A 16,858-nucleotide genomic window follows, 5' to 3' on the forward strand; every position below is an offset into this window, starting at 1 on the left:
GTTATTATTTACTTTTCATATATCTGTGGTGTTCAAGTGTGCTTCTTTTGATTTCAGAATGAGAACTTAAAGAGCGAAGTGACAGTAACCAGGAGCCGCTTGGAACGGGCGAACGTGGAGTACGAAATGAAGATACAGGAGCTCCAGGAAGCACTTCAGAATAAGACCAATGAACTTGATAACACCACTCGAAATTTGAAGACAAGACTCACTGCGGTGGAGTCGGCGAACAGACAGCAAGGACAGGAGAAGAACGAGGCCGAGAGACAGATGAGAGAGGCGAGAGAGAGGCTTAGGCAGCTTACAAAGAAACACGAGATATTGGAGAAAGTGAAGGGCGAGTTGGAGCAGAAGGTGAAACAGCTGGGTGATAGTGAACGTCAACTTCAGGAGAGAGCTTCCATACTGACGATTGAGAACGAGGAACTGAAGACCGAGATGCAGGAGCTGAAGACCAAGATGGAGACGAAAGAGAAGGAGTGGACTACCAAACTCGAAACAGATTCAAAGGCTTCAGAGGCCAGAACGAAGCAGCGGATCGAGAAGACTTGGTTAGAGAAGCTGAGAAGGTCGGAGGAGACGGCAGCCCAAGATGTGAGTACTGGAAAAGAATGGCTGGTTATAAGTGTGTGTGTGTGTGTGTGTGTGTGTGTGTGTGTGTGTGTGAGAGAGAGAGAGAGAGAGAGAGAGAGAGAGAGAGAGAGAGAGAGAGAGAGAGCGTCTGGTTTCGTTGCGTGTCTGTGTATCTGTATAGTAATCATAAGATAACGCCCTGTTAATTTTAATTAGACTGCTACCAGACGATTATATTCAACGATTTCATTAACCTGTGGCATGGAAGGAGCTGATCAGTGCTGTATGTAATCCCTCTGGGCCGGAAAGTCTCTCCAAAGCTGAATAACATCTAGTGGTAGCTGCTAACAAGAATACGATGGAAAGGACGTTATCGGAGTGAAATTGGCATAATTGCTGTACAATTGCACCATTATCTCAGCGGGAATAAAATTTAGTGTTCGAGAGTTTATATGTCAGCGGCTCTCAGTTCAACCAATAATACTTCCTCAGTGACCTTTCGACTAAATCACCCGTATTATTAGTCGAACCGGTCGCGTTGCATTTAGATGATACCGTCAGGGAATTGCCTATCACTCCGAAGTTTGGTAAACACATCGCAGAAACGCCGAACGATCTGAGACACACATTTGCCTAGTTAGATTTTGCTTATATTTAGCTGGTTTTCTTTGGTCTGCAAATAAACCTGGAAAAAAATTAAATATTTGACTATCACTTTATCCTGCAGAAAGCTGCATGGACCTATTATTGTAACTTTTCTTCCAGGGAACATAACTTCACATAAGCGTGGTTACTTTCCATAATCTGTGCATTCGTCAGCTAATCCGACACATTGTTTGAGGGCCCCAGATAATTTATACGGCAAACACTGTGATAACAGAGTTTATGTTTCCTTCAGTGCTTCCTCTGATAACTGAATATGCACCAGAGAATAACACAGCAAGCTCGGAGTTGCACTGAAGTTTAACTCGACTGTCGACCACTCTTTGTGTACCACGCAGACCAAGTATTTGCCTGCGAGAAACTTTTCCTCTTACACCGAGGATCTGCTCCGTGCTTTGTCAGAGTTCCTCCGCTGTCTACCTCTTCCTGCATTCGAGTTCGTTTCATACCATTCTCATGACTTCCTACGGGACAGAAGCGATCCGCCGCCACGATAACTTGGACTCCATCCAGTTTGCTCCAGCACATTCAGACTATTCCTTGTCATTAGTCTTTCCCTCAGTTGCAGGCTCGTATTCAAAGTGGCATATTAGACTTTGTAGCACCTCATCGGTAGCAATTCATTTTGTGTACTAAATCTTAATGTACGCTCGCATCTAAGCTGTATCTTTTTAATATCGACAAGGTTTTTTCTAGTGACATACAAGATGATTATGAAGTGCAGTAGGCTAATAAAGCGCTAAATGAGAGGTATTACGATGTTTATACTCGTAAGGCCATTTAGAACACGACTTAGCCTAACGTACTGCATATATGACGGATCTGTTTATAAAAAATTTCATCCTTGTCTTGCTGTAGAAGATTTGAGTTGCTAAATGATCCCGTGCATTTGTCTTTCGTGAACACATTTAATTCTTTCGGAATGGGCAAGTTCTCAAGATTTTTTTTTTTTTTTTTTTTTTTTTTTTTTTTTTTTTTTTTTTTTTTTTTTTTTTGTGCCTATGCTTTGTGCTGCAAATAGTCGGTCAATACAACTGAGAGTTTCTTCCTCAACTTTTCCTAGTTGCTGCATCCTGTAAGATACTTTGTGAGACTGTATTTTGCCAGCCCTGTAAATCGCGTTGGTAGTAGTCCAGGCACTTGACTAGGAATTATTTTCTTGTGTAAGTTCTTGGAAGGAGCTATTTCCCCAGCCATATAAATCGTGTTGGTAGTCTCCAGGCACTTGGCAAGGTATTATTTTCTTTTGTAAATTTCCCCACCGCCGCACCGTGGAGGACCATGCTGCTCTGATATGCGAGTCTTCCTCTGTGCTGCCGCCACCTGCGCCTCATTCCTCATAATTACTCGCCGCTTGCAGCCACACTTTTGCCGTGGTCGGGGAGAACTTACTGCACGGTGGCGCTCTTCTGTGTCCTCACCGTAAACCGCGTGGGAGGAGCCCTGTTCTAACACTAAATTAACACTCAGGCTTCTGTGACTTTGCTGAATGATATCCTCTTGCTTAAGCTGGAATGAAATGCAGAAAGATGAAATGAAAGTGTCATTGATAAAAGTATTCTCTCTGTCTCCTACGACCCTCTATTAGCTGACTTAAATCGCCTGACGTTAGATGACAAACAATACAAGAGTTGTTCCGACCATGAAGGGTTAATGGTAACAGTATTAACTCTCGCAGGCTCCTGTGATTCACTCCTAGTTGAATAAAACCATCTTGTGTTAGCTAGAATAGAATGCTAGAGTTGTTCCTACCCCGAGAGGCTTAATTTCCTTTATTATATTCTTGGCTGGAATCAGATCGTTGCACCGGTCGAGGCAAGATGTATTACTGTACAGGATGGAGCTCTCCTCTTCCCACCCCTCTTGTCCTTTTGCTGCAGCAAATATTATCTCGACTCTGGTGCCTTCAGCAATTTTTTTTTCCATTTCCAGGTAGAGATAGATATATTATGATGGTTGGCATATGTTAGGTTAGGTTAGGTAAACTAATCTTGTTTGGGTTAGGTTAGATTGGGGTAGGTTTGGTTGGTTAAATTAGGGTTACAGATAAATAACATAACAGCAATCATTCAGCCAAGAGAAATTCAGGAGCTACATGCAGAAGAGAGAAATCTTATGCATATACTGAATTGATTTTTCGAGCGAGGGAAGCGAGCGAGAACATTATACTTCAACGGATATCTGGTGAGGAAAATTGTTGCCCTATACGGCTTGTGAAATTTTCCTGCTTGAAGGTCAGCAAAACTTGTTCTCTTCTCAGCCATTGAACCAAACGTATCATGTCAGATGATTTTGAAATTATCATGAATACTGTCGCCCATTGGTAGAAGACTTTTACCTCAAAGGCCCAAATATAGCCGAAAATCACCCCAAACCCTTTCCGTTAGATATGAATAGAGCACCAGAACATTGTTTTTTCTCTGCTGTTAGGCCAGTTGTGGCATGCCTACCCTTTTTTTAACTGTAATGAAAATTGCATTCCGGTGGTACCAGTCATAAAAAAAGAAAAAGCCAATTGTAGTCGAAAACAGCCTCCTCTCTCGCGAATATTTTGCACCTGTGTTGCGGACGTCTATTTCTCGACTTACTTTGTTCGACTTTCTGGTTGGAGCTCTAGTGTTGCTGCGGTGGGGAGTCCAGCGAAAAAAATATAACTACTGAGAGAAACGCACAGAAAAGAAGAGGACTGGCAGAACACAGCACCAAAACTAAATTATCTTGGAAACTGTTAAAACAACTACGGATCCGCGCACATTGTTCCATAGCTTATGGCAAATAAAGAGGAGTTAAGAGTTTTCTCTACTGTTCGCCACCGTATTGCTAAGAAAGGTCAAAAGGCGTCATATTGAGCACCAAAACTGAGTAATCTCGACAAGCGTTAGAGCTACATCAGACCTACGTACATAGCTGGAAAGCTTATTGGGAAAAAAAATGTTACTTAAGTTGCGCGCTCGAAATTTGCAAGTGTGCATTAACATGAGGCATGTGGGAAGGCACACTTGTTTTAATTACTTAGGAATTTTAAGCAACCCTGCTTGCTTGAACACGTTCCACATTTTCAAGTCTGGACGCTTATACCCTGAATAGAGGGTAACGCTCTCCTTTTTATGAATCTTCACCCTACATTGCACCAGAGAAACCTTATGTTTGCACTAAATGAATTTCGCCGCTGTTAGGAGTTTATCACAGGCTGGCGCTCTCCTGTGTCCTCATTCTGGAGTACGGGAAAGGAGCTTATTGTTTACACTGAGCTGATTGCTTTGGGTGTATTCGTCGCCTGGAGCCAGAGTTTTGTGTTGATTTGGGAGAAATTATTATAAGGTTGTGATGTCCCCTCTCCTCCTCCCTCTACGTTGTCGGAGAGGAATTTTTTGTTTACACTGAATAATTGAATAGTTCGTCCACTTTCATTTGGCGGAGATTAATGTCCATTTGAAGCTTATTTCCCGTAGCTCAGTGGCAGAATGGGACAATAATACTTTACATCAATTCTATAAGTCTTCTTTATGACAAACATTATATTGTAGTGTTAATCTCTTGTTTCAGCTCAGCATCAACATTGAGAGATGACAATTTTGGCAAAGTTAAGGTGGACAGAGTAGAGGAGAAGAACCATATGCTTACACTTAACTATACTCTGTCCACTTTAGGCGTAAAAGTGCCATATCTCCATCTTTAATGTGAAGCTGTAGCAACTGATTAACGGTAAAATATAATGTAAGTAAAGAAGAAGTGCTGTGGAAAGGATGTAGAGCCGCAGTATTTTCTTGATCTGCCACTCTGCGAGGGGAAATAAGCAGCGAAAGGACGATATTCTCCGCCTACTTTAAATGAATGAACTTTGCAGCGACTGACTTTGTGAAGCAGGTGGTGTATTTCATTGGTTTATTCTTGTTACCTCCAGTCGGTTTCATTCAACTTAGGAAATGTGTCTTGTCGAAGTGGTTAATGAATGGTATATAAAACCCCCGCAGGTCGAAAATTGCTCGAAGGTGAAGTAAGTCGTCGGAAAATATGAAAAATAAAGAGTACATCTAAGTTGAAAGAGCCAAGAAATAATTACTGGGTTGATGGTTTCCTCTCCTTTCTCCTCCTGTGCTGTCACTTTACGTTTAAGTTTATGCCGATTAGTTTCTTTTAGTATACTCTCTCCCTTTATTGAGGTCCCAGTTTTGCTATGGGCACGGAGAATTATGACGAAGGGCAGCACTCTTTGTTTTTCTCGTATCTTCAATGTGTGTGTACAGTTGTGTGTGTGTATGAATTTTTTTTTTATTCATTTGTTTTTCTTTCCTATGTTCTGTTATTAAAAAAAAAAAAAAAAAAAGTTACTCTCCCATGTCAGGACTGTTGCAAGTCGGCCCCTACCATGCATACTGTTACATAGCCTATGATTTCATCATCCTTTGTGTAATTTTAACGCACAGTTGCTGCATGTTTGATCACGAGCGTGTTCTACCTCAGTCCCCCCCTTCTACCGTTATAGTAGAGTAAGTCGACATCTCTGTTATACTTTGCGGGATTGTCATCTCTTTGTCCCCATGGCTTCATTTGCGCGTCCTTATTACAAGTTGTGTCAGGCTCTGCCGGCCCCTATATAATGAGCTCAGTCTCTGCATCATTGCCACTTAGATCTGCTCCTCATTTTGTTCACATCTCTGTCCTCCCCTGTACAGATATTATTATTGTGAGTGCTCAAGAAATCTCCAAACATCTAGCAGCTGTGTGTAATTTGAGTATAACTGTTGCATTTTTTCTTGTACTGTATAGCATAAGTTTAATTTGTAGGCCTAGTGAAATTTTTGTAATTCGTGTGGGGTTCTTTATGTCAGTCATTTTTGATAATAGTTTGTATCTGTAATTATTTATCTGGCATTCACTGAGTATTATCTGGTATCTCATTTTATCAGGGCTGACTTAGATAAATTTATTCTTGCTAATTTCGTGTTAATAGAGGCTATTGCAGTTAACCATATATTTAACCTGTTTTTGCCATTACATTATCCTTATGAGTCTTGAATGTTTTGTTGTTAATTTAAGCATTAAACTTTAACTTGTAATTTTACCTAACTCTTTTGTTTTGAACCTGGAACTTTACGGGACAGTAGTGACTCTTCGTATTCTCACTTAAAGTGTACATTATCTTTCTCTGTTTCGTAACAATACATACAATGCCGCAGAAGAGTCTTATGTTGACAGTGAATTAGAGTTGCGGCGTTGGAGGAGAATATATTACAGGGAGGCGCCTTCCTCCTCTCTTGTGTCTCCGCCTACACTGCCCGAGTGGAACCGTATATTGAATTGGTTTCCTCGGGTCGCTGTTTCAGTATCTTCAACAGTGCTACAAGATATTAGCTATTTCACTACGATTATTATTATTTTTTTATTTATTTATTTTTTTTTTTTTAAGCTCCAGAAAATTTTATTCAGCTTAGGGCAACTTTTCGAACTGGAAGGGTTATTAGTTGCTTTCGTTGACCCCTTTATACAAGACGTCTTTCGTAAGTTAAATGAAATCGTCTGGTAGTGGCAGCAGTAAAAATGAGTGTATTGATCGGGCTGAAGGGCTTAAGCGAGTTACCGGTAATTGTATTAACTTATTACGGCTACAAGAAAGCCATCAGCGGACTCTCCTGATACCCAAGTAAGGGAAAGGAGTTCTGAGGAGACATAGCTGCCAAGAGCTTTATCTTGCCTTCAGTCTAGGATGGCCTCTTAATAATGTCGAAAAAGGACATTTCACGAACTAGCAACTCAACAAGCCTAATATGAAAAGATGTAATTTATGCAAGCACATTGCTCGACGCAGCATCTTGTGTTGGGTGGCATCGATAACCGAAACTCTAGGAATTTCTGTCCTTACTCACCAAACTACCACTATCCCACGACACACCACCCATTCTTTCAAACTTCCATGTTTAATGTCTCCACATCGTTCTTGGCTTCCCTCTCCTCTTCCCAACCACCTAAACTTTCTTGGTAATCTCTCACTTCTGTACTGTACAAATGATGGGATCAGCTGCATATCAGATCGCTCAGTTTCGTAGATGATTTTTATTTAGTATTATATAATTAGCTTTTGATTTATGTTCTTTGAGTAAAAGAAATGTGTTCACTTCCTGAAGTAATATGAATTAGAATTGATCTTAGACGTCCTGCGCAGATTGGGAGCTGTTTTCATTTATTAATCTAGTCAAATACGTGTTTTTGTATTCGACATGTAATGCAGATGCTCATAGTATCTTGAGCGACAATTTCGTATATTTTAGTCAAGAGCCCAACAGGAGAACAAACAAGTGTCCGGGCAGTGGTTGTTCCGGATGGAGGACATAGTGCTTAAAGTCCAGAATGTTAGGCCTGAAGCCGGACATTCTGACTACCCAGCTCCAGCCCGAATGGAGGTAAGGAATGACAAGAAGGGGCTGGTAGGACGAGGGGCCAAGAGCAAGAGGGAGAAAAGAAATGTTAGAAATATGGTAAAAGCTTTGTTGAAGTTGGTGAGAGAAGTGAGAGAGCCATGCACTAAGTATGTTAGTGGCTTTGTTGAAACTGTAGATAGTATTTAGACGTCTGCAGCATTTCAGTTATTTCATCTTTCATTGTCCCATCAGTAACGTAGGGTCCCTGGACTAGGCTACTCAGTCCAGACATTTAACGCGAAAGTGACAAGTCGCTTGCTCCTGAATGGCATTAGGTGAACCGTAAACCTCAACAGCACCTCGGATTTGAACCCATTTGGCGGACATTGAGTTGGAGCACATTAACCAGCTAGCCATAAGGCATCAGTTTGTTGATTGTGTACGAGCCTCCCAAGGCGTAAAATTAATGAAAGGGTCACAAGAAACCATTAGGCGTCTTACTTAGCGTAGTGGCACATAAAGACAACACTACACTGAATGTATGGTAATTGCCCCCCATCGATTACTATATCATCAGTGATAATTAAGGCCGTCGGAGTGTCAATAGGCACATCAGGGAATATTAGCAATTATAATCGTGAAAGGATAACATCAATGGCGTTGAAATGAAAAGTAATTAAATTTGTAAAGGCAGTAAGAATAGTCGGGTAGCTGAGGCGTTCATAGTGCTCTCTCGTTTTAAAAGCAATAAATCCACCCATTATTCTTGTTAATTAATGGCCCGGCTATGCTTCGCTTAAAAAAAGGTGCTGGCGTGTAGCTGGAATAATAATGATGCCGAGATTAATGGTCTGCAGCCAAGAACTTCCCTGACGATGAGAAATATAGCCAGTGGAAGTAGTTATTAAGTATCCTGACCAGTTTAATGATATACAAGTCCTTATAGTATTAAATCATTATCAGAAATCATATTGCAGGGTCGTATATTTCATTAATATTAATTTTAGTTTAGTTGTAAGAATGTGATAGCTGTATGTGTAGAGGAAAAAATAAAAACAAGGAATCTTACTCACGACTTGTGCTTAGGAAAGTTTATGATTAATTGGCCCTGGAGTTGAGGAGGAGTATAGGAATGGAAAATATCATGGCTAAGGTTTGCAAAATATTAGAGGTGCACTTTTTTATGAGTGTGGAAAATATTCTCTTTCATATATTCTACGCCCCTTGTGTGTTTTTTGCATTACTCTTTTATGCATACCCGATACTTTTTCATCTTCGTGTGTTCCATGTTTTCTCCTTTATTTTACTCGCGTTCTCGAAGGGAGGGCCAATATTATGTTTTACTCGCCGCACTCGAACGTACGTACATATGTGTGTGTGTGTGTTGTGTGTGTGTGTGTGTGTGTGTGTGTGTGTGTGTGTGTGTGTGTGTGTGTGTGTGTGCTTCTCTTATACCTAAGATACTTCCGGAAAAAGCCATGCCCAAGAACTGAGAAATATCTGAGAACCATTTTTACGTATTCATGAGAAACGCAGGTCAGTTTAACATACCTATATTTTTTCCCTTGTGTTATTTGTGTGCCTTCTTGTAAACAGTCTTTTCTTTCCTGTGGTGTTTGCTTCTTCCCTTCATATATTCCTTTCTTTTTGTGCTTCCTTTTATTTTTCTCTCGGTTATTCTTGCTTACACATTCTCTTTCCCTCGTGTGCTCTTTTTTGTTTATTTATTTATTTTATAATATTTTTTTTTTTTTTTTTTTGAAGAAGAACGGTGGAGGACGGACAAACAACTGAATAATTTTACATCCTGCCTTGGAATAACTTGCGAATCTTGCATCAGACAATTAACTTTAGTGCGGAATCGGAGGACTAGCAACCACAATAGCCAACAGTAGAGGGTAACGCTATTTACGGCACTGCAGCTTCACTTTTACTGAGTACAGGTTATTTACAAGCAATATTATGCGGCACGTAAAAAGAGTGTAACAGAAGTAAGCGTAAAATATTGTAAGACACACGTACAAAAATGTGTAGGAGAACTAAGCATAAAATAAGACCATTGATATTTCTCGGGATTTTCGTGGGCCGTAATAAGTGTCTCTTGTAACTCATGCATAGGATTCAATTATTACGAAGTTCTCCTAATCAGCTTCCACTGACTTACTGCCCTTCCCCCCAGACGGAGAGGAGGCGGGCTTCCTCGGTCAGCCATAAATTTGTTGTGTGTATTTTGGCGTTTGTGTGTAAAGTTTAATTCGTGGAGGTTTACACTGTTTTCGTTTTCATCTTCGTTTTAACTCACTGATTTTGATGATGTTTTATTTTTTACTTGCTCATTTATTTATTTATTTATTGTTACCTCCAGGCGACTGTATTTATCCTAATTGAGACCATTAGAGCTGGACGGGTTATGTATAGCCTTCATTAACTTCTTTGTAACTCGGACACTGTACAAAATTAAGAAAACAATATCTGTCACCTGTGTGAATAATATAAAACTCCATGTGCAGCGTTAATTTCTTTCCCTTGACGGCAGTGAACTCTGATATTACGCTGCCTGAATCAGTTAATGTAATCCGTCATTTAGTGTATTCGGTCAATTTATTCAGCAAGTGTATTCGATCAGTTTATTCAATCAGTGTGTACAGTCGGTTTATTCAGCCAGTGTATTCAGTCATATATTAATTTATCCAATCAATCCCCAGATGGAGCGGCTGAAGGAAGCTCACAGGAGGGCGGAGAATGATCTCAGGAAAGAGCTGACTTTGGCGAGGAAGGCCGAAGAAGAAGCTAAGAGACTAAATGAGGAGTTCAAGAAGAAGGTGAGAAATTCTTACATTAAGTGTTGATAACAAAGTCTGTCATAATATATCAGCTATGTACAGTCACGCCGGGAAGTGATGTCACGGAGTCCATTCTTTTTCAGAGGACTTTGTGACAGCACTTCATAGCGGAACTGCCCTTAATTCTGTGCAGTTTATCCTTTTTGACCTGTAACAGCATATCCTTCATGGCCATACTAAGAGAAGCAGTTCATCAAAGAGTGTATTAGCTTGTAGCAGTGCATCATTCATGGTCATATTTTTGTTCGGTTTTATCTGCTTTTGTCTGTATATTTGTCTGTAGTCATATAGATGTTCGCTTTTATATGCGTCTGTCTGTATTTACATATTTGCGTCTTGCTAAAAATTTGTTGAATTAACTTTTGTTTATAATATAACATTCATGGGCATATTGCTATACACTGCTATGTTGGCATATAAAGGTATATTTTTCATGGACATGGAGCTACAAGATCTGTATTTTTCATGGACATACTTAAATACTTTTTTATGTGTATTGTCTTGTATTTTTATTTTCAGGTTTTATTTAGAACTTCGTGAATTTACTCACGATAAATGTATTCCATTCGTGACCACAGTAATACTCTTACCTAAATTGACTTGTAAAACTGCCTTACTTGTGGATATAATAATGTACACTTTAAATATATATTGGTTTTTAAGAGTACGTCAGTTATGGAAGTACTACTACTATGCGATTTTATCTCTGTTGGCTTATAACAGTAGATCATTCAAGGACACATTACTGTACGTTTATATCTATGATGATTGGAATAATATTCTTAAGACATATACTGATCTACGCTTCATTGTATATATACATATTTTTAAAATGTTTTGTTAGTATACAAGGAGAATAATTATGATGATGCCAATGAAGCTGAGTATGACATTGGTTGCAATAACAAAATTAAAAATAACAGTTGACCCCCCAAAAAAGAATTGAGGCGAAGCAAAAAATATATGCGGAATAATTACTTATCACAGGAAATGTATATAGTGATGAGAAGCAAAAGTGAGATATCAATAGGTATACTAAATGAGAGGACTTACCAGATAAATGATGCAATGGAGGTAGTGCTGAAGACTGGTTTAAGGCAGTCAGATTTTATGTGGATGAATGAGATAAAACTGGAAGAAACGAAGACATCAAGAGAAGGGAAAAGATGTGTTGGGAGAGGAAAGAATTACATTTACATTCATAAAGACCTTGATGGTGGTACTATGTGATGGCCGCTCCCCAGGCTGCGCCGTCGTTTGCAGCATCTCTGTTTGGCCCCTTTATCTTGAAGAGTTTATGTAGGACCTTGCCCTAAGTCTTTTTATACGTCTGCCCTCTACACTTTACCTTTAACATTCATACACATAATCATCCTCACGCAGTAAACTTCCTTTTCTCCATATGTCTGCATCGTCTCAGTCTTTCCATTCGTATCATGTCAGTACCTGTAATGCACTTTATACAGACCGCTACCTCAGTGCTTTACTATCAAGCCTGATAGGTAGTGGCGACCATCATCCACTCGCGCAGTGTAGCGCTGCCAACTTCTTCCTTTACCTTTATCTTTATTTTTCCGTGTCTGTCCTCCTTTCCTCCTATGTCTCTTATGCGTCCTGTCACTTTTCATTATTCTCAATTCCGCTTCATGTTGCTTTACACTGAGTGACCAGCCTTTTGATTTCCTGTAATCCAGGAAACCATTTACAACGTTGGGTCGTTGCCACTTAGTCAGATAACGGGGTGGTGTGGAGCTCACTGTGGTGCGCATATTCACGAGTGGTGAGATGCAAATGCGGCGTCCATCTCTGAATCAGACGGTGTGACGAGGCGTTATCTGCACGAAGAAAACGTCAATTCACTGCACGGCATGGCCTTGCAAAGACAGTTGCTTGCCTGCGGTTGATGAGTCTTCTCAGTTAGACAGACCGGGGTTACTCCTCACCACCAACGACAGCAACAAAAACTTGTCCCTCAAGGAGGCATTACTCATCCATCTCACCTCCAAACTGTCAACTTCCTCTTTTTTTTTTTTTTTTAAACTAGCCACGGTTCACTACCATACACCGTCGCACCTCGTACACAGCAACATAAACTTTACCCATTTTGTGAAGTGAGAGTCCTCGCATTCTCAGGAGAAGCAGCATTTCTCTGAAGTTCTTCCGACACTTCTAATTCTGTCAGTGGAGTTTGCTTCCGCTCCATCCTCAGTATTGATCATGCCACCCAAACAGTACAATACCAACACATATTCAAGGGAAAATACCATCAAAGTCTACGCTGTCCCTCCTGACTGAATGTACAGTACATAATTCTCCATGCATATGTCACACTCAAATGCAAAGCATTTTGAAGCCTGTCTTGCATAAGACTGCATTTCATCTATTACAGCCAGTACTCAGAATTGGGTTACAGCCATTCCTGCCTATGGTACAAGGCCTATTTTCACCAACCACTACCGGGTCACTATCTTCCTTGCCGACTTTTGCCTTGCTTTTTTACCTATATTCACCTTCAAACTCATGGCGTCCATGCCATCTCTCAACATCTCAACAAAAGCTCTCTAGTTTTAAACTCAGTTGAATTTCCATCACCTTAATGAACAAGACAGACCTCAGATGAAATTCCGCTTTCACAGAAAAATCGTCACAAAGATCACCACACACTAAGATTTTGTTCCGTTGCACAATTTAATTATCGCTCGTATAAGTCACAATATCAGTTTCCAGCTTCCTCTTAACCTACTGTATTGCTTTTCTGTGTGCTTTGTCGAAAGTATTCTCCCTGGATGCACACAGGAAAAGTACAGTTCACTCCACTTGACCAAACAGTTCTCCTGGAGCTGTCTGACAATAAAGACATCATCCATAAATTCCTTACCTGGCATGAAAGCATCCCCATCTCATTTTCACTCAGTCATCATGCTATCGATAACTCTTTCCAGAGCTTGTAAATTATGGTCCGCTCCAGGTCTTTGTAATTACCTTGATTCAATCCATAATTTTTTGTATAACAGACGTTTCACAGTCGTACTTTTCAAACTTTCATCAGGCACAGTACCCTTCTTTAACGCCTTATGAAAGGGATCAGACAGTTTCAGCCTAATGCCCCTGGATGCTTTCAACATTTCAGCCACTGTTGACCTTTCTGCTGCTTTGCCCGTTTTCGTTTTCGCATAGTTTTAGTCGGCAGGTGTGGACTTAAACCGAGTGAGTTAGTTTCACCTACTCCCTCTAAGTCCCAGTCAACTTCAGCATTCAAAAGTCGGTTGTAGAGTTAGCGCCATGATCTTCTAGATAATCTTCTCTGACAGCACCAGAACCATCACCATTCTCACCACACTATTTTCTAAATATACCTGTGTTTTCACGCAACGTTGCTTGTCACAAAAGTATTACGTTTCTACATTGTGGGCTGTTTAACTTGTCTGACATTTCTTCTCGAGTGTTCGTCTTTGCACTAAACACTCTTTTCTTCATCTCGCGTTTGATAGACAGATCTTCATCTTTGTCACCACCTCTCTTCCATACATTGATTTGACCCCCCCCCTCCCGCCACTTACATAATAGCAGCATCGTGTCATTCCACCATCATGTCTTGTGCATAGATCTCTTCTTTGTCCAACCACCTACTTTGTCTGGTTTTCATTCTGCCCTGTTTATTTGAGTTGAGATCACTGAAAAAATGGAACTGAGCACTGGCTGAGACTTATAAAAGACGTGTTTGTGAGGTGAAAGTAAAAGTTAACCCCTTATCAACACTTACGACGTTTGTGGTTTATAATGATTTGTTTACCACCGCACTCATATACATTTTGCCTAAGGAAGAGCATCTGTTATTAAAGCCATTGGAAGCACTCGCAATTAATATTTTCAGTACCATTACAGTGCCATGTTGATTATCGTTTTGTAGTACTAATACACCAGACGATTTCACTGATCTCACAAAAAAACTTCCCGTAATGAAGGGGTTAATATCTGTTTCGAAAATTACGCAAAATTCAGGAACGTACTACGAGTTTTGGAAACGAAATATTAACAGTTCATTTTAAAAACTGCTTCGTTCCTCAAAAATACAGTTCTTTTCGTTTTAAAAAATTTGTTTAAAAATATACCAGCCACGCAAAATTTACTGATAATCCTGTAAGAGCGTGGATTTTTTGAGATTTTACAGCCTTGCTAGAGAAAACTGAAAGAGAAATACACGCTTAATTATTTCAATAGCGCTCTGGAGGCCGCTGCAACATTTAGAGGAGAGAGAGAGAGAGAGAGAGAGAGAGAATGGTCGTTTCAGCAAAGAATAAGCCAACCCGTTCAGCACGCTGAGGATCCTATGATTCATTTTCAGCTGAATAAAATCGTCTGGTATTAGAACAAGAGTCATCCCGATCATGAGAAGATTAATGGAACCGGTATTAAAACTCAGACTCCGATTAATCATGCTTACCAAAGAAAACTGTCTCTTGTTATCCGCAAAAAAGTTGCCGACTGGAGCTACCAAAACTGTGGAAAGGTTAACATGGGGAAAAAAAAAAAAATCGTCGATAAGAATATTTTCTTTATGATTTCTGTCACCCATATAAGCATCAGGTATAATGTTAGGAGCATCGTGAAAGAAAATGCTAACAAGGTGATACAAGCTTAATAAACTGTGAAGGTTTTCTAATAATTGTAATGATACTGGATGCTATTACAGTATCGGAACACCGTTCGCATTAAAAAACTGGAATTTTATAAAATAATTTAAAAGACTGGCCATTTGCTGGCATGAACCTTAAATTTAATGCTGAATACGACAACGCGTACCCATAAAATTCAGCATAAAGACCGAGAAACGTTACCGCCAGACCGCGGTAAAAATGTACCAAAGCGTACAAAAACATATTTTAGCCACTGAAGTTTTATATATATATATATATATATATATATATATATATATATATATGTGTGTGTGTGTGTGTGTGTGTGTGTGTGTGTGTGTGTGTGTAAAATTTGGTCCTCACCCCACCTCCCACCCACCACTTCCCTTGCCCATGTCAGCACTTTGACGCTAATACCCACCGACCCAGCCAATGTATCTCTACCAAGTGGCTTAGGCTGTCTGGTAGAGATTGTATGTTGGGTGAGAAGTGCTTGTAAGTGTAACTGTAGTGTTGGGAGTGGCTTTGGATGTATGTGTAGTCTGTGAACCAAGTGTAATCGGCCAGCGCAAGCCGACTGGATGCAAGCATACTGTATAGTAAGCGACACTGGTTCAACCACAGCACCCCTTGTGTCCGCCAATGCAGTATGTGGCCGGGTGAACACTCCCAAATTCATTACCCTGGCGGGGCGCGAACCCTGGTTCACCCGTGTACGAAACGCACACTCTACCACTGTACCACAGAGGCTCATATATATATATATATATATATATATATATATATATATATATATATATATATATATACGTACAGTATATCATCACAAGGAATGGGGAGATCTATAACAAAGCTCTTTGGTATCTTTTCTGATAAGAGGTAAAGCAGAAAAGACGTTCCTTTCCTGTCTCCACCCTCCACCAACGAGTGAACCACAAGACTGCCTCTCCCACAGGCTGTTAGTGACGGGAACACCACATTTATGTTAAAATAATAATAATAATGATAATGACCTTTTCTCCCCCCCTCGAAGATGGAGTTTTGCTTAATAAAAGCAACAACGAATAAGCAAACATCCATCCATGCATTATTCAAGTCTGGATTGCCCCACCAGGAACATCAGGGCCCGGGGCTAGGTTTCTCAGGCATTTTAAACGAGTGACCAGTTGCTCGCACTTAAGCGTCATTAAGTGAGCAAGAACACCCAACCAATGCACGGCAATAGATCCTTATGGGCTACATCCAGCAAGAACACCATAATTCACTGGGGAAAGTTGAAAGAAGGCAATGGGGCTAAAGCAGTACATCATCACATAGCTAGGAGACCCACTCATGATCTTCCTGCATGCACCAGAACATCATTCCATAAAGGTGAGAGAACCTAAGTGCATTGCCTATAACTGCTCGAGCGAGACAAGTGAGCGAAAAAAGTTCTTAAACATGAAGTAGAGTGGAGGAGAACTGGAACAAGACTCAGTTATCTTGGAACCTACCAAAGTACAACTGACCTAGGCTTATCATTGGAAAACTTATTGAAAAGTAATAGGTATTAAATGGCTTTTCTCAAAGCTCTGATCACCATATAAGATATTCGTCACCAAAGTGCAGGGACTAAGGCTTGGAATCCATTCTCCACGGTTTATGACTTTCCCAACGGGTGCAATGCATCTACTGTAGACTACTAAAATCATCATCATCATCATCATCATCATCTTCATCACTGTATTCCCCACAATTAAGTGCGATGAGTAGGAGTGATTGAAGAGTCTTAAGTTTATAAATA

The 16,858-nt window shown here is 40.2% G+C and overlaps 1 protein-coding gene across 3 annotated transcripts in view; it reads left to right on the forward strand.

Moving 5' to 3' along the window:
* The window catches only part of LOC145397813 (uncharacterized), an 856,770-nt gene that overhangs the window by 506,247 nt on the left and 333,665 nt on the right, over positions 1-16,858 (forward strand). For all 3 annotated transcript variants that reach the window (XM_080270837.1, XM_080270836.1, XM_080270838.1), the window contains exons 10-11: positions 58-594; positions 10,301-10,417. In XM_080270837.1, coding sequence (XP_080126963.1) covers positions 58-594; positions 10,301-10,417 — 654 coding nt within the window. The remainder of the gene's footprint in view (positions 1-57; positions 595-10,300; positions 10,418-16,858) is intronic.

This window comes from Coenobita brevimanus, chromosome 43, assembly GCF_032717465.1.
Source record: "Coenobita brevimanus isolate Jiangsu-jjx chromosome 43, ASM3271746v2, whole genome shotgun sequence".
NCBI lineage: Eukaryota > Metazoa > Arthropoda > Malacostraca > Decapoda > Coenobitidae > Coenobita > Coenobita brevimanus.